The sequence below is a fragment of the Protopterus annectens genome, chromosome 1.part1, assembly GCF_019279795.1.
Source record: "Protopterus annectens isolate FY-2018-M chromosome 1.part1, PAN1.0, whole genome shotgun sequence".
In the NCBI taxonomy this organism is placed as follows: Eukaryota; Metazoa; Chordata; order Ceratodontiformes; family Protopteridae; genus Protopterus; species Protopterus annectens.
Window position 1 is genome coordinate 883,968,319 of NC_056726.1, and position 23,943 is coordinate 883,992,261.

General features: G+C 39.4%; 1 protein-coding gene across 3 annotated transcripts in view; it reads right to left on the reverse strand.

Moving 5' to 3' along the window:
• TMEM87B (transmembrane protein 87B) overlaps window positions 1–23,943 on the reverse strand; it is a 1,440,625-nt gene that overhangs the window by 280,042 nt on the left and 1,136,640 nt on the right. For all 3 annotated transcript variants that reach the window (XM_044078977.1, XM_044078974.1, XM_044078964.1), the window contains one exon: window positions 17,410–17,477. In XM_044078977.1, coding sequence (XP_043934912.1) covers window positions 17,410–17,477 — 68 coding nt within the window. The remainder of the gene's footprint in view (window positions 1–17,409; window positions 17,478–23,943) is intronic.

A 23,943-nucleotide genomic window follows, 5' to 3' on the forward strand; every position in this document is an offset into this window, starting at 1 on the left:
GTCAGTAAGTACACTGCCTGGATGCCAGCAAAGAAGCCTACAGAGCCTGAAACAAAATCAACTAGAAAAGGTGAAAATAAAACAGTGATCGGGAAGAATCCTAGTACAAGAGGTGGTTTCCAGTAATTTAGAGGAAATATAAGTCAAACGTGCTCAGAGATGATTAAAATAAATGAAACACTGAATGAATATAACAAATCAAACAAAAAAAAAAGCTGGAAAAAATGGAAGAAGCTTTAAACAGCTATTCCAATGTACTGATAAAAAAATCAGAGGTCAAAATGACGAAAAGGCTGGATGAGTATGAGACTGCTCAAGAAGAGAGGTTTTAAAAATGGTATTAGAGGACAGAGCACACAGAGAAAACATGATTTTTTACTGTTGTACCACAGAAACAGAAAGGAACACAGTGCACTAATTTTAAGAAAGCACAATAAGTAACTAGACTGGTATTCCATAGCAGGACTTATCTGAAAGGGCACATTTTGTGTATGCTCCAAACTGGGCCATGGGAAAGCAGCCAGGAGACCTACATTAGCAAAGATGCAATCATATAAGCAGAAATAGTTGGTCCTGACAAAACTCTGGCATTAGGGCAAAATATTAAAAACTGGAGTTAGTGTGTTTGTGGAAAATGATTATTCACTGTACATCAAGCAGAAGCAACTTTATCCCAACAATCAGGGAATGTTAAGAGGCAGGTGTGAGATTCAAACTGCTGTATCCAGCTGTCTTCAGAATATTTTTCTTGGATGATCAAAGTCATTTTTGATGTAGAACAGGCTAAGGAGTAAAAACAAAAGTTAGTTCAACAAAAAGTGAGCCATCAAACAGAAGGAAGTTCTGCTTCTCATTCCTCTGATAATAAAGCTCATAAAGAGACTTTGTCAGTCAGTGAAGCTTTTTCCATTGCTCCAAGGGAAAATGCTTGAAAGACAAAAAAAGCATAGGAGTTGACTAGAAGAATCAGTAATACCTTGGACTTGAACCAGAGTCTGGGGTTGGGAGAGGGAGAGGGAGATGAACAAGAAGAAAAGCAAGACTGAAATAAGTGAATAAATGTTATACTATAAAGCAGCAATCACATTTGTGAAATATGGCTTTACAAGGAAAAAGAGGCTTAGAAAGATTGGATTTTTGTTAATTTTTGTTGGAGAACTAAAAGGCATGTGCTCCACTTCATGTCACTGATGTTTGGAAGGACAATACTAGAGGGGAAAAAGAGAAAGTACGGTAAGTAAAATGATTTTTGTTCTTAACAGTACTTGTACAAAGCATTTCGTGATATAAACTGCATGATTTATACTAAAACATTTTCATGTTGTGTTTAATGAATATACTAAGTAAACAAGTAGTTTTTAGAAATTTAGGTATTACAATGTGGACTAGACAAAAGCATGTTTGAGTTAATGGGCAGTAATCTTAAGCTGTTGAGATAGGGATGGGGTGTAAAAGTGTATCAAATGTAATATAATATATGTAATATTAAATTACTTTTTTTTACTTTTACATAAATGAATGTCTGGGTTAATGCCTTTGGCTTAATCGAATAACAATTTTTTATTCAAGGAAGCACGTTTTTTTTTAATGAGTGACCACAACACTATGAATGCTTTTCCTTTAGCAAATAACTGCTCCATGTTAGTAGAGAAATACATTCTGTTCTTAAATTTCCATGGAAACAAACTAACTAAAGGTAAAGACAATAAATTGAGAGGTCTGGACATTGGTTACTGAGAGAATCATAAAATTAAAAGGTATAAGGACAAGCAACTCAGTATAAAATACAATTTAAATTTACTGGAAGTGGATAAGATCACCTTTTTTGGTAACTAAATACTTTAATGCATTTATTACAACAATGTGCAATTTAGCTTTACTTCAAGACAGCCACTGCACTTTTTAGGGCAAAAAGGTAATGTTTTCTGAAAGCATATAAGCTGTTTTTCACATCTGGGAGGGGAATAAAGATAAGACAAGAACAAACACAGCAATTAGTGTAAGAGCGCAGGCTTTAACACACACCTTAGCACAGATAACCTAATTTTAGGTTAGTTAATATGTGTGCATGCAGCTGTTGATTTGGGACAATTGCTCCCACCAGGAGGGTTAACCTTCATTATTTGAAGATGTATATAGTTCCGCGTGTTTGTTTTAAGTTAATAGGTTATGAGGGTGTGTTTTTTGTTTTAGAGTTTTCATTAAAACAAAAAGTCTTGTAAAATGTGACATAGGTTCAAACAAAGATGTTTTATATACAGGTCGGGCATATTTTTATCAAGGAGAGGAGATGTTCTGGACAGTAATCATTACAGAGTTGAAGGATTTTTATCTGGGAGAGGAAGAGGTTAAGGGTAAAGTGGGATAAGGTGATCCTTCCAACAAAACAAGGTGGCACAGGATTACCTGATTTGAACTGATATTTTAGAGCTATGCAATTAAAGTTGATATACATAACACAAACCAAACGTAATAATTGAAAGTGGAAAAGGATGATGATGAAGCGGAGGGGGGGGGATTCAAGAAATAAGAAGAGAGAGATTCTGGATGCAGATCCTTAAGGAGAATACCAACAGCCATACATATCATACTCAAAGTAGCAAAACGTATTCTAAGAACTAAGCCAACATAACAATAGATGGAGATTTTGCCATTAAGGATTACTGCAATTAAGGGTACAGAGAATAGGTAAGAATGGGCTGACTTTACTGAAGAAAACTGGCAAATGAACCAAAGTACTGGGAGCAAATAACTAGAGATGGAAAGGTAACAGAATAGGAAGAAGCCAAGAAGACAATTGGATTGCAGATGCCTTCCTTGTCAGTGACTAATAGAGTACAGACAAAGAGAAAGCGATAGTGGGAATCCTAAGTGAAAGACCTGCACTGGTAGAGTTTTTAGCTGAATCTAGAACAGAAGCTGCTGTTAAATTAGATAATTACTAGGGCCTATAAAATACTGCACAATAACTTTGGGTATCAGAAGAGGTTACAAAAGATTGGGAAGAGATACTGAATAAGCAGTTCACAAGAACAACAATTGAGGACATTATGTATGGCTCCCAAATATGCAAAAAAGTCTAGAAGATTTAGTACCTTTTGCTTGTAAGTGATTGCATAGGTATTTTTACATCCCAAGTAGAATTGTTCCTTAGGTAAATGGCAAATGTTGGAGGTGTGATGAGGAAGAAAGAGGTACCTGGGAAAATATGTTTTGGCAGTGAAATGAGTTGACATACTTTAAAATTTCACACAGATTGCTCTGTCATATATATTGGGCAAGTAACCTAAAATCAGCAATTGCTCGATATCTACCACCGCAATAGTTCTGTAGGTAAGCAACTCTACAAACACTCTGTGGTCCAAGCTTGGAATAAACTTCCCCTGGATATATGCTCTATCTCTCAAACTCCACTATTTAAAAAAGAACTGAAGACACATATATTCAACTCCAGAACCTGTCCCTGCTATGACCCTACTTAGCTCTCCCCTCCCCCCACACTCACATCACTCTCAGTAGATCCTACTGACACTCTTGACTCTCCCCCATTGTTCAGCAACAAAGAATTTAATTTTGTCAAAAAAAAAATGTTACCAATTTATTTTCTCTTTTTTAATTATAATCTTCACGTAGTTTATTTCTATTGCTTACTATTGTTGTCTGTGACGCTTGTTTTTCTTGTACTGTAATTATATATTGCTTTCTGGAGCTTTTCTCCTCGGGTGTCCACTGAAAATGGGACAAAATCCCAGTTGGACTAACCCGGTTAACACATTTCAATAAATAATAAATAAATAAAATTTTGGGAGTGAAGGTTGTGAATCAGGGTTGTTACAGGTAGCATCACATACAACATTTAGGGCTGACACTAGAGTAGGAACAGGTATAGAACAAGACCTATCTAGTGCTAACGTATCACATCTTATCATATAATCTCCTCAATTAAGGTGGGACATCCATTTGTTCTCAAAAAAAAAAAAAACTCATACATTCTGTCAATCTGAGAAAAAGAAAATTCCTCCAAAGGAGGTAGGTTGTAAGGACCAGGTTACCTCAGTATCAGACTTTTGGGTCTGAGAATATGAAGGGGACAAACCCCAGTCTTTGTCAAAATCATCTGACATATCTTCCTGAGGAATATTTTGACTGACCTGATTTACAGGTACAGACTTGTGTACTAGGATTGACTAACAGTATTTTGGATAAGGTACAAAAAATTATCTTTTCTTATAGATACTATGCCTTCTGATGAACAATGTACCTTTTTTCTTTACAGCTATCTTCAGTGAATGACTTGGAAAAGGAATACATGCCAGCAGAAGAGGATGTGGCTGACCCCCAGTTGAAGGTGGCTGAAAGGACTACACCAGATGAAACCATAAAGGTGAGCGAGTGGTCTGAGGAATGAATGCTGGCCACTGCAGTGTCACTCAGCATTGGTTGAGGTGAAGACTGAGCTTGAAGAGTTGGCCAGGACTCTCATTTTTTTTCTAGGAACTACAAAAGTTGGACTAGGAGAAGCAGGTAAGTATCCATGTTGTGACTGAGGAAGATTTTTTTTGGATGCTTTCAAAAACTCTGGAATGTGTCTGTCGGATTGCAAGTTGTCAAACAGTTTGCACAAATAGCACAGTTGCGCTTTCACACACATACAATGTCCCCAAAAGCAACACACTACATTCCTGTCAGAAACCCCTTTGGAATAAAATTAGTTTGACAGACAAAATGTCAAGTTTAAGTTGTCACAGCAGGAACTTCCGAATTGACGAATTTTGAAGGCGGCGAGGTCTCCAAGCTTATCGGTCAGCTGACTCAGCTGGAGGGAGTTTAACTCCACTATGTCATACGTTGGTGATGCAATCTTGCACTATTCCGGGGAACCAGAAGTGTACAAGCCTTGCTCAATTAGAAGAGCGGTCTCGGAAGATGGAACTGAGTTTTTTCTTCAATTCCAAGAAATTTAAGAGAAAAAAACTATCAGAATGGATGTAGTGGTTTACCAAGGGTGTTTATGGACTCAAACGACAATGGGTGAAACAAGCAGACTTTAGCTGATGGCGTTGAACAGACTCCTGTATCTCTACAAAGAGGTGACTGTAACACTAACTTTAGACATAGCCAAATGTCTTTAAATGCTTGGCTAGGACACAAGTTGAATTTTAATACTACAGAAATAGACAATAGAACATATGGTAGTTCATACAATGAGAATATGGATATGTTAAATGATTTGTTATACAAATACAGAAGTTTAGACCTAGACAATGTATATTTGAAGGAATGTATTTGGTATGGGTATTGTTCCCAAAGGTTTAAGAGTTTGGAAATTTCCAATTAATGCAGAACAAGATTCAGAATTTCATTATGAGTTATTAGATATGTTTAATAAGTGGGGTATGGATTTAATGACGGCTATCATAAAAATAATGAAAGAATAATGAAATAATGAAAGAAATATGGTGTTGCTGATGGAAAACATTACCAAAGTGAATGAACACATTATACATGATCTAATGTTTACAACAGATGAACATAAGAAAAAGTATTTTTTAGTTAGGGAACATATAGACAATAAATGTCAACATATCATGTTAAGAATGAAAAAGAAAACTGATAGGGACAGACAGGAATACCTACACAAGACACATTACCCCCGACCTAGACAAACTAACTATCGGTTTAATAGGGAGAACATGGAACCCCAAGTAAGCCATAGGGATGAACAGAATTGTTGCAATAATGAATTCCAAAGAGATGACAGGAACATTCAGAGTAATTTACCTTCTCTGCAAGTCCCTTTAGAATACCCCCCCCACCCCCCCGGAGATCCGAAAGGATTCAGTACCAATCGCCAGTGAGTTATCAGTGGAATCAAAGGAGCGGGAAGGGCAGAGACAGATTTTGAATGAAATATTGTTGGAAAAAGACAACATTATACAAGAAGGCTTTAAGTACACATATCAGGGGTTTAACATATTTAATTTTAGTGAAATTGAAATAAATAAAAAACATTTTTTGTTATTATCTAAAGGCTTAAAATTTGTACCATCCAAAAAATGTGACATTAGTAGGACCTTAAAAAATGTATTTGAGGAAAATTAATTTTCAGTTAGTATTTGAAGGGAAAGTGTCACTCAGCATTGGTTGAGGTGAAGACTGAGCTTGAAGAGTTGGCCAGGACACACTCATTTTTTTTTCTAGGAACTACGGAAGTTGGACTATGAGAAGCAGGTAAGTATCCATGTTGTGACTGAGGAAGATTTTTTTGGATGCTATCAAAAACTCTGGAATGAGTCTGTCAGATTGCAAGTTGTCAAACAGTTTGTACAAATAGCACAGTTACACTTTCACACACATACAATGTCCCCAAAAGCAACACACTACATTCCTGTCAGAAACCCCTTTGGAATAAAATTAGTTTGACAGACAAAATGTCAAGTTTAAGTTGTCACAGCATGAACACAAGCACTACATCACCCGTATTTCCTGCCCAAACAAAACCTTCCTACAACAAAACTTGCATTTGAAAACAAAAATTTTTTATATAAGTAGTACATTTCCTCAGAAAAGAAGCCCCTGAATTAGCCAAAGCTAAAAATAGCAGTCCCCGATAGGAAACTTCAAATATTAAAGAAATACCAGGTTTCTTAAAGGGCCAGAACTCATAAATAAAAGTAAAAAAAAAAATGTTTACACACACACACATATACACCTATGTATGCATACAAGCACTTAGTATGTATGTATGTATGTATGTATGTATGTGTATATATATATATATGTATATATATATATATATATATATATACATATATATATATATACACACACTAAATAATTAAGTTCTGTATGTGGAAGCGTTACTCAAAAAGGACTTATCTGCCAATTAGGGTCTTAAGTGCTGGATGCTCGAGTTTCAGGCTTGCTAGTTGTTGCTGAAGCACCTACCAAGGGGAGAAAACGCTGAGAGAAGAAAAGGAGCCACTTTTGTGATTTTAAATATTTTCTTCTGATTTTTTGTTAAGTTTTACTGCTTTGCCACCTACTTTTTGGCATTTTCCGGCTTGCTAAAGTTTATATCTGTAACAGTAACAGTACTTGGAACACATCTAGAGCCTGTTTACTGCATTTCCTGTGTTGCACTTAATTTTAAATCGTTTTTTTCTCTAAAAACTGCATTTTACCTGATTTTGGCCTAGCACTCAAGTGTGGGGTCATTTATTGCACTGTTGTGATTATTTTGCTGCTTGTGTATCTCTGCTACCTTTAAACCACAACAAAAAGAAAAAAATAAATAAATATTAATCTTGCTTTTTTCCCACTTTCTGAAATTTAAGAAAGTTCAGTTACAGATTTGCTGTTCTGAACTGTTTAGAAGTTTCTAGAAGGCCAGTGCTTGCTTGGGCTAAAGGGAAGTCTCTGTGTTCACCAGTGGGAGTGGTTAACACTGAACAGCCTGCCTGTCCCTGGAGGAGTGGTTACTACCTAGAAGCTGTAGTTTTATTGGCCATTTTGGGTCAATTCTAAACTCCTTGATCTCTCTCTCTTAAAACCCTACAACTCTCTTTTTGCGGTTTTGCGACTGAGCAGCGTCGGGCAGCCGCCTAAACAGGTTTAAACTATTCCAGGCTCCACAAAGTCTGCTCTTCACTTTTTCCCTTAGAACTGTTCAAACTCTCAAAGTAATCACTCTATTCTCTTTCTGAAGCCCTGCACTTGCTCAGCTCTTATAAGGAAACACTAACTAACTAAGCACTACACCCTCCTTGACTTCTCATAAGTATTAGGCTCCCGACTGGTCCTTCCTGATCAAGTGAAAAATCAGTTCCCTTCCCTAATCTGATCAGTAAAAAAACAGTTCCCTATACCAATCTGGTATGTCCAAGGGTCAGTTTCAAGGTTACTCTCCAGTCCAGCTGGTGAATCTGGGAATTTTGAGGCAATGTTACAATTGCCTTATGTACACAGACAACCCTCTCCTCCTTCCAACAAACTCTAATACATGTGAGAGATGCAGTTACACAGCCAAACTGGAGGCAGAGCTCTCTCAACCCAAGATTGGCACAGTCAGTCAGGAGGAAAAGGTAACCACCCACACCACAAATCCAGTCTCACACAGACTTATTGCATCTGCATACCCAACACAAACACACAAAAACATACTCGGAGGCTCTAAATAAAAATCTGCCTAAACAGCAAAGACCTCCTAAGCAGATATCCAAGCAACAGCCACCCCTCAACAATACCCACAAATCACATATCTCACAAAATCAGTGTGCTTCACAGTCACAGCCCTTAAGGCCAAACAACACACCAAATACACTTGTTATAGGGGACTCTATTGTCCGGCACACTGATGTCCCGCTCGCCAGACTGAACAAGGAGAAGGTCACTGTAAGCTGCCTGTCGGGTGCCAGGATCTGCCACATAACGCAAGCACTCAGGTCACTCCAAAGCAAGTACAAGTATGACTCTGTCATTGTCCATGCTGGTGTGAATGACCTGAGACGTACCTCCCTGGACTACATGAAAAGAGGCAGAGGAGCTCTCTGACCATGTAGCCCAGGCTGGTATGACCCTGACCTTGAGTAGCATCTTGCCCTCACCAAGAATGATGCCACAGTATAAAGACAAAATGATCAGTTTCAACAATTGGCTAAAGTATTGGCGTCATTCAAAGGGGATCCAGTGTCTGTCAACCTGGGATGACATGCTCAACAAGCCACGTTGCTTCTCTAGGGACAGCTTGCACCTGTCACCCTTAGGCTTTCATATACTGGCCAAGGCTCTTGCCACCCCCATAGTGCCTTTTTTTGGCAAGGCTCAAAGGACAAACCCACCTCCATAGACAACCCAAGGATAAAAATACTAAAGGTAATGCTACTTAATGCCAGAAGTCTAAACCTCAACATGCACGCACTCGAGGCTCTCCTCAGTATGGAGAAAGTCGATGTCTGTGCAGTAACAGAAACCTGGCTCAAGGCTCCTGAGAGCACCCCAGCACTACCAGGTTATAACTCATACCATGCGTTTTGGCCCCAAAACTCAGACCGAAGCACAAAAGGAGGGGGAGTATCTATATTCATCAAAGATACCTACACCTCCAGGTTAGTGGCACTGCACGAAGCATCGGAAACCATCCATGTGCAACTAACAGTGGGCAAAACTGCCTTTCAGTTTGTAGCCTGCTACAGAACACCCTCCCTATTACAGGAACCCCACTTGGCATTCCTGAGAACACTGGAGAATATGAAGGTCTCTCCAAACACTATGTTATTGGGTGACTTCAACTATCCAAACACTGACTGGGAAAACTACTCAAGCCCAAACACCCTCGCCCAACGGTTCCTTGAATTTATAAACTCTAACACAATGGAACAACTGGTCACCACTCCCACAAGAGGGAACAACATATTGGACCTGGTCATCACCAACATGGGGACTCTATGTTCCACACCAGAGGTAAACCCCTCATTGGTAAGATCAGACCATAAACAAATTTCCCTGGACATCCATATCCCGTCCCCACCCCCAGCCAAGGAAATCACTGTAAAGAATTTTTCAAAAGCCAACTTTGCACTTCTCAAGACTGAGGTGGAATCCTTCAAAGCCCCTGGGCCAGAGGATAATACAGTCCAGTCCACAGAATCCTTTACAAATGCATTCTATGAGCACCTGCAGGAATGCATGGATCGTGCTATCCCAAATAAAACCAAGACTCACTCCTCCAAAAACAGGAGACCGGTCTGGTGGCCATAAATAAGCTATACAGCAGAAGGAGGAAGCTACTACATGACAGAGCAAAATCCCAAAAAGGGAAGGCATCTCTGATCAGTATTAGCAAGAAACTTCGATCCCTCATAAAATCATCAAAGGCCAGTTTTGAAAGAAAAATTGCCCTAGACACTAAAAATAATCACAAGGCCTTCTTTAGTTATCAGGAACATGGGCAGAAACTCCCAGATATGCTCTGAATTGTTGCATAACGGTACAAAATATACCGAACCTATAGACATAGCCAACATCCTGGCAGACAGATTCAGCGCAAACTTCTCCCCCACCCTTCCCCCCCAAAGGAGCAAATGCCTATCCCAACTGAATGTAACCTCCCTGACATCACAGATGCACAGGTGAAAGCTGCCCTCTCCAAAGCAAAAAACACACCATCTATGGGACCGGACGGTGTCCCAGGCTGTGTCTTACACGAGCTCCAAGAAGAACTAAACCCTCACATTAAGTCACTGTTCAAACTTAGCCTTACTACAGGATATGTACCCAAAGAATGGCTTACAGCTACAGTGGTCCCACTCCACAAAGGTGTTGCCACAACGGACCCCGGAAACTATCGCCCCATAAGCCTGACTAGTCTGGTCTGTAAAGCTATGGAGCGTATTATCATGGAACTCATAAACAAAGACATTGGGAGCCTCCAGACACTGGACCCTACCCAATTCGGCTTTGTTAAGGGCAGATCTTGCCTCTTAAACCTAGTTTATTTCTTTGAAACAGTTACCAAAGCCATAGATGAGGGCAAGGTAGTCCACACAGCCTACCTGGACCTCACAAAAGCCTTCGACACAATACCCCACTCAGGCATCATAAATAAGCTTACCAGCTTAAATATCAACCCCTATATCACAAGATGGGTTGCAAACTGGCTCAGAGATAGAACCCACATGGTCAGAATCGCAGGTGCCATGTCTGAATCCAAACCAGTTACAAGTGGTATCCCACAGGGCTCAGTTCTGGGACCTCTCTTGTTCGGTATATACTTCTCTGAGGTTCAGGCTAACATGGGGGAATTATGGCTGACAAAGTTTGCAGATGACTGCAAACTGGGGGCCATAATCGAATCTCCAGCTGACATAAGCATCCTCCAAAAGGGTCTCAGACAGACGGATGCTTGGTGCCAGAGCCACGGCCTCAAGCTAAATGCTAAAAAGTGCATAGTCATCCCCTTTGGGAAAAACAAGGTGCCCACAAATTACCACATAGGTGGTAATCCATTAAGTACGGAAGAGGTAATTAGAGATTTGGGGACCAACGTAGATAGTAATCTCTCCTTTGATAATCACGTTGCCAAAGTGGTTAGAAAGATCTTCTATATAGCCCACCTTATCACGAAAGGGTTCGCATCTAGATCAAGAGAGGTCATTGTGCCCCTCTACTCGTCACTCATCAGGCCCATAATTGAATACAATGCCCCTTTTGGGATGTACCTTACCCGACACCTGCAGCAACTGGAGAGACCCCAAAAGTACCTCACCAAGAGGAGCATGGGCTACAAACAGATGTCCTATGCAGCTCAACTAAAGACACTCCAGCTCTACTCAGCTGCTTACCGCCTACTCAGAGGAGATCTATGCCTGAGTACAAAGCCATATCAAACCCAGAATTAACGGACATGCTCCACCTCAAAAAATCCAAGTCCCTTAGAGCTACACGCTCCAGGGACCTAAACCTCAGCACAAAAATAAATAGGACATGCTGGAGGGACAGATTCAATTCCCAGAGGCTCCCCCCACTCTGGAATAGAATCCCAATTCATGTTAGACATAGCCCCTCGCTGACTCTCTTCAAGCGAAGTCTGGACGCGTGGATGGGAGATCGCAAGTTCGCCCCTGGGATCTCTTCCGTGTCCCTGCTAGACAGAGGCACAGTAAACTAATCTTAAAAGGGTACTTCTGTGACCTACTTTACAGAGGCACAGTAGGCTAATCTAATAGGGAGGCGGAAGCCAAATACACTCTGGCTAGGCTTATAAATGCCCTAGGGCAGATAGCCTAGTATCTACCTATGAACACAAAATAAACTACTGAAGATTTTCCATTCTGATTGCTGATTTTTACTGCCTCAGGGCTGACCAGTCAGCCTTCAAAACTGAAATGATTGAGGGAGCCAAAGCTTTTGGAAGCTGGCCAGTTGGTGTGTTTTGGGCAAAACACAACCCGTACAGCCTAAAGGCTACTGAAATATTTGAAACAATGAACATGTACATCTAGTAATTTACCTTAGGAGAGTATCAGAAAATCCTTAGGCAGTGTTTTTTCTTACTGTACCCACTTCTCCAAAAAACATGCTTATGGAATTAAACTTGCACATCCTTGCTGTGTATACCACATTAAATGGCACAGTAAATGCTTTTAATGGACGTATTTAGCTCTGAAAGCAACTGGCAATACAGAATAGTCCTGAAGCACATCTTCAGAATGCAAATCATGCAGAGTATTTTCTTCTTCTATTCAGCTGAAGAGCTGGATCATCAATGACTCGGAAGGTTTGTCTTTAGATAGCTTAAAAATATTTAACTAATTCACTCTGAAGCGGCATAGGAATGCTGGCTATAAACTACCCCATTGGAACAATATTGCATCCTGAGTTAATTTTCAGAAAATCCATTTTAAAGACAATACTAAAAACAAATATTCTAACTCCTGAAATGTAAAAGCTACACAAAAATGTAAATATAAAACAAGTGCACACATTTTCAAAATAGCATATTGACAGCTCAAAAGTCTGAGTTTATAACAGGGTATAACAACTAATTTTATGCGGGTCTATATTACATAATCGAACAGTGAAATGTCTGAACACGTAATAAATCGACCCCTAAATATTGAACCGTCAGAATGTCAAACGGTTCAATGGAGATCTCCATACAGTGCGGACATGGAAGTTTTCCATTGTCTGCACTGTAGTGCGATCTCGGAGTTGGTATATTTAAGTAGTGGGGGATGTGGGGGGTTGCCCCTCTTCTTAGAGCGTTTTAATGGTATGTTTGGGTGGGGGGGTTTTGTTTGTTTTTTTTGCCATTTGACATTACGAGGTTTTGATATTTTGGGGTCGATTATTACGTGTTCGAACATTTCACAGTTCGATCACGTAATATAAACGCTTTTATGCATACTTTGCATATTTGTCAAAGAAAATGATGTGGGGCAGCCATGGTGGTGCAGCAGTTAGCGTTGTCGCCTCATAGCAAGAGGTTCTCCGGTTTGATCCTCGGCTGGGGTGCCTTCTATGCGGAGTCTGCATGTCCTCCCTGTGATCACGTGGGTTTCCTCTGGGTGCTGTGGTTTCCTCCCACATCCCAAAGACATGTTGTAGGTGGATTGAACACTCTAAATTGGCCCTAGGCATGAGTGTATGCATGTGTGTGTGCCTTCTGTGGAAGGTTGGGCACCGGGCTGGCAACTCCACACTGTAAAACTCCACTGCCAATCATGAGCGGACAGGTGATCCGCTGTGGTGACCCCTAACCGGGAAAAGCCAAAAGAAGAAGTAGTCAAAGAAAGTGATGAATTCGCACTGACCATACCATCTAGACACCTAGCATCTGTCGCTGTTTTGTTTGCATAGTTCACTTAGTGAGATACTCAAAGAAATATGAAAAATGTTACACTTTTCATAACAGGAAAAATACACAAACTGCTGTATCGCTGTAGCTCTACTAGATAGAAGCCATATCCATCTATCCACAGTGACAATCATCTCGAGCCAAGGTTTACACTGCCAGGTGGCTAACACTGCCACGGTAGTTCATTCATACCACTCACTCGCATCTACAGCCAATTTAGTGTGTCCAGTCCACCTACCGCATGTCTTTGGAATGTAGGATGAAACTGGAACACTTGGAGGAAACCCACGTGACTGCGGGGAGGACATACAGAGAACCTCTTGCTGTCAGGCGACTATGCTAACCATTGCACCCACCATAAATTGCTGAACAATTAAAACAAACTGATGCCTATTTTAAACTGAAGCATCACCCACAATGTTGCCAGGTTCCTTCTCAAAGATATGGATGAAAATATAATAAACAATTTTCATAATCTTACGAACTGTTGTGTGTGTGCAAGTGTGGTAGATAGATACCATGTCTTGACAGCAATCTGCCCTTTCTGATGCCACCTTCACAAAGATACCTCACCCATCATGTTACAATAATCCCTTAAGAAGTTTTACAAATATGCAACTGCAACAATGAGTGCACAGGAGCAAAAGACTGTTTGATACAATATAAAAGGGCAGTAATAAAGGCAAAAAAAAGCTGAGTTACAAAGCTAAGAAAGCAGATTCCAGAGATGCAGAGCTCAATGGAGAAAAAAATAACAGCATTACTGGTGATCAGTTCTGACAATCATACAGCTGGTGAATAAGGAAAGACTTGGAAAGCTTAAACATTACACAGTGTAAGAAAAGAAAGGCAGAATGCTAAAGGCACACAGTGTTACCAGACAGAAAATGCAAGAGGTAGACCTGAAGACAGAGGGAAGAAATGGTAACATCTCAAAGTTTATTTAGAAAAATATGCATTTTTAGATATAAACTGGTGAGGCCTAGTAGCACCGGGCAATAGCAGATTTTAGGTTAACTGAAGGGTTCAAGAATGTTTGGGGCAGACACAATAAAAGCAGTGAGAAAAGTATGGAATGGGCAATCTATAACAAACAGACTCAACAGACCACAGATAAACTTGCTTGTGTCTTTCGGCTTTTCCCGGTTAGGGGTCGCCACAGCGGAACTCCGGTCCGCTAATGATTGGTAGTGGATTTTTACGTACCGGGTTACCAGCCCTGATGCACAACATTCAACAAAGGCACGCTCCATTCACGTATGCCTCCACACAGAAGACGCTCTAGCTGAGAATCGAACGGGGCAACGTATTGCTATGAGGCTACTCTACAGCAGCGCCACCACGACCACAGATAAACTACAAGTTAATTTATAGAAACAGATCATAAGATCCTTGTGGACAGCTAAATTATTCTAGGCTATCCATTTCTAAATTATATTTTTGAAATTGCTCTCATAACAACTGACAACTCAGGCATATGTAAGCTAATAATGGACAGACCAGTTTGTATCTTTTGTACATTTTATTAAATTTTCCTAGATCACTAAGAGCTTTTTCTGTTACCCCAACAGCCCTTCAGATGTGCATTTCTTCTCTCCTTACTTCTTTGAAATATGTTCTATTAACCCTATAAAGAGTATTAACACTGCACGACAATTTGACTCTTCCAAGTTTGGTGTGCTTTATAAACCTCAATTCTTCACTGCGCATTTTTAGCTACTGTTACCCTCTGCTGACACTGCTTCAGCAGGTAGGTTGATATCAGTGTCAGAATATCTGGAACATTAGCTTACAGTGAATAAGCTACTTACTATGCACCTCATACACTGAAGACAAAGAAAACGTATGTTACATCAGCAGATGTGGTGTGAAGTGCTGATAGTATTGCAAGGTGTATACTGACTGACAACATAATAGACACTTACTCATTTATTTTTCCAGCTTACTTATGTTAATGTAATGACATCAAATTACTGAGCTTAATATGCACATAGTTCTGTGGGAACTGTTAATGACTGTTTACTTGTCATATGTATAGATTTTGCAAAATAAACTGTACTCATTAAAGTTTCATTACACAGCTGCAAATTTCAACTCAGCTTACAATACATCTGAAATAAGTGTCATTAATTTAATTTAACAGAGGTACAGCACTGATTCCTCAGTGACAATACAGAATATTGTACTGGAGCTTCTTTACTCAGGCCTCCGCTGACAATGAGCCAAATCCTAGTTGAACATCCCAGTAATCAAAGCAAAACTGTAAATAACAGTAAAAGAAGAGAGATTCAAATCAATCTTATGGTATACGTCACTTAAAGTATAACAGATACATAGCGCTACATATATACAGAATAACTGGAGGTAAAACTGCAGATATAATCTTAGTTATCAAAGGAGTGTGGAGTGACCACAAAAAATAATCCTCAAACGTGATAAAGGTTGACTGCATTAAAATACAGTCTTAAAATAAAAGAAGACCTACAGGTACCTTGTACGAAATTAATCTCCATAATAATTATTCATTCTAAAGGAGATGGGCTGCACTGGGGTAAATCCCAATAACACCCAGAGATGCTCCATCAGATGTACAAGGCCTGTAACTCACCAGAATGAAAAACAAAGCACAAATGCTAAAAATACAGCAAATCTTCAAACTTGTGGAAAACCTTTCAAAGCATTTTTGCGGAGGTCTTTACCTCCTGCAACCCATACATCTGATACATAACTCTTGAGAGCCCTGTAAGTCAGAATAAGGGGAATACTCCAAAGTACCACATCAGATTTTTATGTACACCCTCTCTTCACACTAAGTCTTACTACCCTGCCTGAAGACTTCCCTTCTGGTTTTAAGAATTTCAGCATGACCCCCCCCCCAACAAGTTTTTAGTAACAGATGGAATTAATAAAATACACTGATAGTGAGATGGTATAATGTCAACAATCAATTGCAAATGTCACGCAAAGGCCTTTTATAGTGGCTTTCTTTAAGACTAATATTTGCTTCATGATGTAAAACACTTTGTACAATATACAAAAATGGCATAGCCCTATATCTGGTATCAGCATTGTTACAAAACAACCATAAACACCACTTTAACATCATTTTTCTATAGTGAAGGAAATAAAGCGTTATCCTTAAAGTATACATTTCAGACTTACAAATCTGCTTAAGTGTTGGAGAGCTCATTATAAGAACTACAAAATTAGAAGACCCCCCCCACCCATTGCTTTACCAAGATCCCAAAGGAAATCAGACAACTTACCAATCTAGAACATTTAAAGTTAAGCTTCTCAAATCCCTAAAGAAAACTTTCAAATCTTGTTGTTTTAATACCAATAGCTAGGCTAACAAGTGACGCAGCTTACCCTCTTCAGGTACTCCCAAGGACATATACAGACATTTTCAAATTACAATGCTATCTTACCAGATAACATTCGCTCTTGCTTTCATCTCTCTCTCTCTCACTCCCTACCCTTCCCCAATCCCCCATCAATAACTTGATCACTTCTGACTGCAGTTCCCTCTCTTTCTCTCCTTCACCTCTAGCTCCTCTTTCACCTATAAATATTCTACTTCATTATATGCACTGCCAAAATCTATATTCTGCTTGGCTGTTATGTCTCGAATAACAACCAAAGACTGATTACTTAATGTTACTATTCTGTGCTTCATCACAAATTACAGTTTTTTTTTAGAACATGATATTCAGAATCCTCAAAAAAAAAGAAAAAAACAATTATGAAATAGCATTCACTGCAACTAGACCATGGTGCATTCCACATTCATGACTGCTTGCTGTAAAAGCTTCCTGTATGCCAAAAAAATACACATTTTTACGCAACTGTTGTACAGGCTTTCTTTTGTAGAATGTGAATTAAGACTCGTATGTAAGTTTACACAGTACAGAAAAGCTATGTTTCTTGTATGTAATTTTATGCAATATGCACCTGGGCTGCGGCTGAAAAGGGTCCAAGGACCATTCCATCCATCCGATAAACACAAATACCTTTGTTCCAAGTTCTGTATGTCTAAAAACAGAAGTACTTACAACACTGTCAGGACTTTTGACTACTCCATTAGAACTGGACTTTGATACTCTCAGCTTTATGCCGTCTGCTGCAAGACAGGAAGTAAAAATACGCTATAATGTTACCAAGTAATACAAAAATGTAACAAAACAATGAAATGATATTTAAACTTCTACAAAAAGAAAATGTGCTCAAAACGTCCCTAAGATTAAAACCAGCAATGTAAACATCAAAAAAAAAAAAAAAAAAGAAGAAGAAATGTTTCAGCGGCAATACTGAACGCATACAACAGCAAACACCTTACTTTACTCATTTTAATGTCAAAGTTTTATCAGGACAATACACTGAAATATTTACTAACCTACTACCATTAAGATAGCTTTTAGAGTCATCAAGCCACTGCAATGGTATAATATAAAACACACACTGATTTCAAAATGAACATTTTGCTTTTGATTAACTTGTACAACTTGGAACTGATAACATAAAGCCTTACACTGTACCTTGATTATGCGCTAGACAGTGTTGTGTGTTCATACAGCAATACTTAACCTGTGATTCATTTACTCTCAAAACCAGTTAAAGCCAATCGGTTCATTTTATGAAACTCTTGTTGTGCCAAGCTAACTGCCCAGTCCTTGTGAACAGAAAGGAATATACTCTACCTTTGGAAAATGCAGTCACAGAGGGGACCAGAAAAAGTAAAATAAACCAAAACTGCAGTAAGGTTGTGATAAAAGTCCAGTCAGAACAAAAGTTAAAACAATGTTTAATACAAATTGTAAACAAAATAAGAAACAAAAGTTAAGCACTTTCATCCATCATCATTTCAAAGGGGACTTCATCAGAATTGTATGCAAATTCCTTAATCTAGTTTAAACAACCTTGTTCACTTCAAGCAGTTCAAGTCTTAAAAAAGGTACAGTGGTAGCAAAAAGGAATAGATGTTAAACAACTAATCAAGCCATGATAGCAAGAGTAAATACCTTAGTAAAAGCATACATATTTATCCAAATTACTGGATAAAATAAATAAATATGCATTACAGAAAAGCAAAACAATGCATATACATATATGTTGCGTCTTTCGGCTTTTCCCGGTTAGGGGTCGCCACAGCAGAACTCTGGTCCGCTAATGATTGGCAGTAGATTTTTACGTGCCGAGTTGCCGGCCCTGCCGCACAACCTTTAACGAAGGTACGCCCCTTCACGCATGTCTCCACACAGAAGACACTCTAGCTGAGAATCAAACAGGACAACGTCTTACTGTGAGGTGACAACGCTACTGCAGCACCACCACCGCAGTGCATATATAAATAAATAAATAAATAAATATATATATATATATATATATATATATATATATATATATATATATATAACAAATCTATAAATTCAAAGTGTGAAGCAACTCTTATGCTTAAAAGCCTTCTGAGGACGTGTTTCTTAAACGACAGGTGTTCTAGGGGGCACCACGAGCTTGTGAAAACAACATGGAATTTCTTGCTACACTCCTGGATGAAATGACCATAAAAGGTATATTAAATAGTAAACAAAAAAAATTATTAACCAAGACAAAAAGTTTAAAACCAAAATAAAACACTAAGATTTTGCTGCTCTTAGCTTAACAGCAGGGTGCACTGAAATATTGTCATTAATACCTGGAGCACAGGTGGCATCTAGTTTTACCTGCCAAAACAGTTCTCTGTATTCAAAATGGGTCTCCCATATGCCTGACCCTGGGTTTACATCAACCATATCTAAAACGCCAAAAGCAATTTTTTTTTAATTTTGCACACTGTAATGAATGCTTAAATAAGGTGTCGTTGGTGTTTGTTGTTATGTCATACGTGTGTTCACACAACCTTTTTCAGAGCGCACACACTGTTTTCCCTACAAAGAAAGCTAGGTACACAACCATTTAGAATTAAATGTCCCTTGCAAAACAAAATCTTGATCAACATGCTGTTGTATAAAAGTAAACAGACAATAGAAAAAATATATGGGCACTGCAGGCGAGCTCCACACCTCCTAGTCCCAACCATTGTTTTCATAAATATCAGAAAAAATTAGGTCTCTCAAAAACTGACTTCAAATTTCTACTAACTATAGATGCAAAAATTAGTCCCCTGTCGCTTTTCTTATGTGCATTAAGATGACGTTGAGGCTTGGGTGTTCGTTTAAGTAGTTTATTGTATACAAATAGATCAGGATGGATAGCAAGAACATTGAACTTAAAACTAACTAACTGACTACATACTTGCATGCTCTCACACTGGCTGCTCACTCAAAATGGTGCTCTTGCTTGCACGTGCTCAGTACTTATATGCACATGCTGGCTCACTGGAAAGCTTCTTAAAGGTATATCACACACACTGATCTACATCCTCCCTCTTTACTGAGCTGTCTCATAGAAACAATGACATTTCAATAGGCATGCAATTTATACTGACATTAACAAAGAAAAACAACAGTCATGTCCAGGTTGCCGTGTATCTGGAACTAGGTTTTGAGATGTGACCTGTTCTCGTGACATAATAGTACTGGGTTTAGCAACATGAACAGTCACTGGGGACTGTTCTTGAGGAGTCTCAGGGATTTTCTCAGAAATGGGGATTGCTGACTAAATGTCCTCTGGAACAGGAACTTTGGAAAGTCACTCAGAGTTGGAATCTTTTTCACAGGCAAGATGCTGTAACACTGGTTCTGACAGTGGTAACAAATGCTTCTGATTTTGTCTGAATTCCACTCCTTGTGATTCTACAAAGTAAAAGAACGGAACAGTTTGTTGGTTTTATCATAGTAAGACTTCCAGGACAAACACTTTTTCAACATTTGGGCTTTCACCACTTTGTTGTTTTTAACACATGGAACCAATAAATTGCTGCTGATTGGTAATGTGGTTCTGGTTTGTCTCGACTTAAGTCTCTGGGCAGGTGAACCAAGATGTTTATCATAAAGACTGTTTCTGAGATTTAGCAAGTTTAGAAAAACATTGGTATTGTCATGTTTGGATTTCTCCAACAGCTGTTTTGCACTTTGAACTGTACATTCAGCCACACAGTTTGACTAAGGATATATGGGACTACTTGTAATATGAACAAAGTCCCATGCTGCTGCAAGTTGTCTAAACTGCTGACTTGTAAACTGTGCACCACTGTCAGAAATAACTCTTGTGTAGAATGCCATGGACAGAAAAGTGTCTTTTCAACTTAGTAATAACAGTACTGGAAGTAAAGTTGGGAAGTAGGTCAATCTCGAATCAATCTGACTAAGTCTACTAACACCAAATAATGTTGACCATTCCACTCAAAGATATCTGTGGCTACTGTTGACCATGGTAGCTCAGGAATCTGGCTTAACAGAAGTGGTTCTTTCTGCTGATGCATCTTTGTACTATTACATACTGAACAAGATGAAAGTACTTTCGCAATATCTTTTGACACAGAAGGCCAAAATACTAGACCCCTCACTCTTCTTTTGATAGAATCAGTTCCAGGGTGGCACAATGCAAAATCTGAATGTACTCTTGTTGCAAGGACTTTGGAACAATCACTTTAGGACCTTTCATGATGAATCCATTGTCTGACAAAATCTCATCTCTGTATGGAAAATATGGTTGCACTTCTACTGGTACACAAGATCACTTTGAAGGCCATCCTCGACTGATAAAGAGGTTTAGCTTTTGGAGAACTGGATCTGAAGCTGTGTGACTTCTGAGCTCATCAAGATGCGTGGAAGAAAGATTTCTCACATCCATGACTTCAAAATCAAGTTGCTCATTGTTATGCTGTTCTGTTGTTTTTCTAGATGATCTGGATAAGGTATTAGCAAGATAAAGAAGTTTGCCTTTCTTGTAAACAAGGTTGAAATTGTACTTCTGCAATTTGAGCATCATGTGTTGCAATCTGGCAGGAGCTGTGTACATAGACTTTCTCAAAATAGTGACTAGAGGTTGGTGGTCAGTTTCTATCTGAATAGGTTGACCATAAATATAATCATGGAACTTTGAATATGCAAACACAATTGCTAAAAGCTCTTTGTCAATCTGGGTATACTACACCTCAGTCTGGGTAAGAGTTCTCGATGCATAAGCTACTGGTCTACTCTCTTGAAGAATGACTGCACCTAAACCAAACTTACAAGCATCACAGGAAAGAGTAACTGGTTTGTGAACATCACAGTAGCTTAGAGTTGGTGAACTGGCAATTTTCTGTTTCAAGACATCAAATACTCTTTGGTGCTGCTCTGATCATGACTAAATGACATCTTTGCATGTCTCTCAACAGTGCAGAAAGGTGGCTTAATTCTGGAATGAACTTGTCTAAATAGATGCCAAGAAAACGTAGAGCTTGAACATTGTTCAGAACTGGCATCTCGAATTGCTGTTTGCTTTGAAGGATCTGGTCGTAAACCTGAACTGGTGAATAAGTGACCAACATGAGCAACTTCTCATAGCCTGAATTTGCACTTTTGAGGATTCATCTTACAATTCACTTCACATGCTCTTTCCAAAACTTTGGGGTTTCTGTCATGCTCGATTTCACCACTGCCTCCTACTAGGATATCATCTACTATATTAGAACATGGATAGCCAGAAAAAAATTGCTCTGTCACATGCTGAAAGACTTCACTGGTAGAATTTATTCCAAATGGCATTCTCAGAAATCTGTATCTCGCAAATGGCGTACCAAATGTGGTTAGCAATGAAGATTTTCAGTCAAGTGAAATTTGCCAAAATGAACACTGCATCTAAGACAGAAAAAAACAGTTGCATTTGCCATGAGGGCAGCAACCTCCTTTACTGTGTGTATAGGATAATGAGGCCTTTTTTAATGCTTTGTTCAAGCCTCTTGGATCAATACATTTTATGATACCATCTGAGCTTTTCTTATGAGCTACTAGCATGCAGGATACCCATTCAGTGGGTTCTTCTACTGGACAAATTACTCCTAGCTGCAGCATTCTGTCTAGCTCAGCTCTAACTCTATTCTGCATGGCTACTGGAACTTTCTGTGCTGATCTGATAACTGGGCTGACTTCTGGGCTAACATCATGAAGTACCCGACTGGTAGTTTGCCTAGTTTGTCTGCAAAAATACCAGCATACTCAGAAAAAATAGGGCGAAATTTGAACTGTTGTCACTTAGGCTTACATGGTGAATCTCTTCATTAAGTAAAATCAGTCCCATTCTCAAACATTCACGGAGGCCCACCATTGACTACGTGTCTCTTGACTACGTAAAACTGCAAGTCATAGCTGTTCCCAGCAGAGTAACACGAAAGCAGTATTGAACCATCAGTATGAATCTCTTCACCACCATAAGCAACAAGCTTCGCACACTGTCAAATCAAGTTGTTCTGTAGCGCTTACTCAAGCGAATGTCTCTGCTGGCATAACATTGCACTTTGAGCCAGTATCTACTTTGAGCTCTACGGGACTTCCATTAATCCAAACAGTACAAAAGATCTCATTCTTTGTCCACAAATCTACTGCATTGACTGTTTCACCAAGCACAGACACACCATCAACATAAAAAGTAGGGATGCAGCTTTCTAATTGATCAACCTGTCTCTCTGGATGCCCTCTTTTAATAAAAGAATGTGCCTTATTTGATTTATAAACCCTTTTGAAATGATTCCAGTTATTGCAAGAATGAGACTGCTGACTAAAAGCTAAGCACTTTTCTCTTTTGGGCAGGACCGGTCTTAGGTCAACTGGTGCCATAGGCAAAAGGGCTCCATGATGCTCCCCCACTACACCACCCAGTGCACCCATCCTTGTCTACCTACATCAAATAAATACTGGAAAAGTGCCCCTGATAGGGCGGCGCCCTAGATAGCTGCCTAGATGGCCTATGCTTTTGGGCTTATGACTTCCACCACAATTACGACAGTTGACTATAAAGCCGGGTGGGGGCACATATTTTGACTTTGCTGACTCATCCTTATGCTTCACTGAGCATGCTCTGGAATTTGCTGGAAAGACTCAGGCTCCCAGGGACTGCTACAGGACCTGCAGTTGCTGCCATGTGCTTGACCCCATTTCTTTTAACCACGTGTTGCATACTATCAGCATGAGCTTCATCACTGTGTCGTTCACTGCTATTCTCATTTGTAAGCATACTTGTGTGCCTTTCGAGGTGGTGCAGCAGTAGCGTTGTCGCCTCACAGCAAGAGGTTCTCCCGTTTGATTCTCGGCTGGAGCGCCTTCTGTTTGGAGTCTGCATGTCCTCCCCGCGGTTGAGTGGCATTCGAAAGACATGCATGAATGGGCATGCGTTGAAGGTTGGGCATCGGGCTGGCACCTTGGCACCATAAAAATTGACTGCCAATCATTAGTGGACCGGAATTCCACTGTGGCGACCCCTAATCGGGAAAAGCCAAAAGAAAAACCACAACTTATGTGCCTTCCTGTAAACACATATATCTGACAAATCTCAATGGCCTTGCTTAAAGTAAAATCACTGTCACAGCAAAATCTTTTTCACTGTGTCATTATTAGTACCACACACAATCTGTTTTTTTATCAACTCATCTCTCTAATCACCAAATC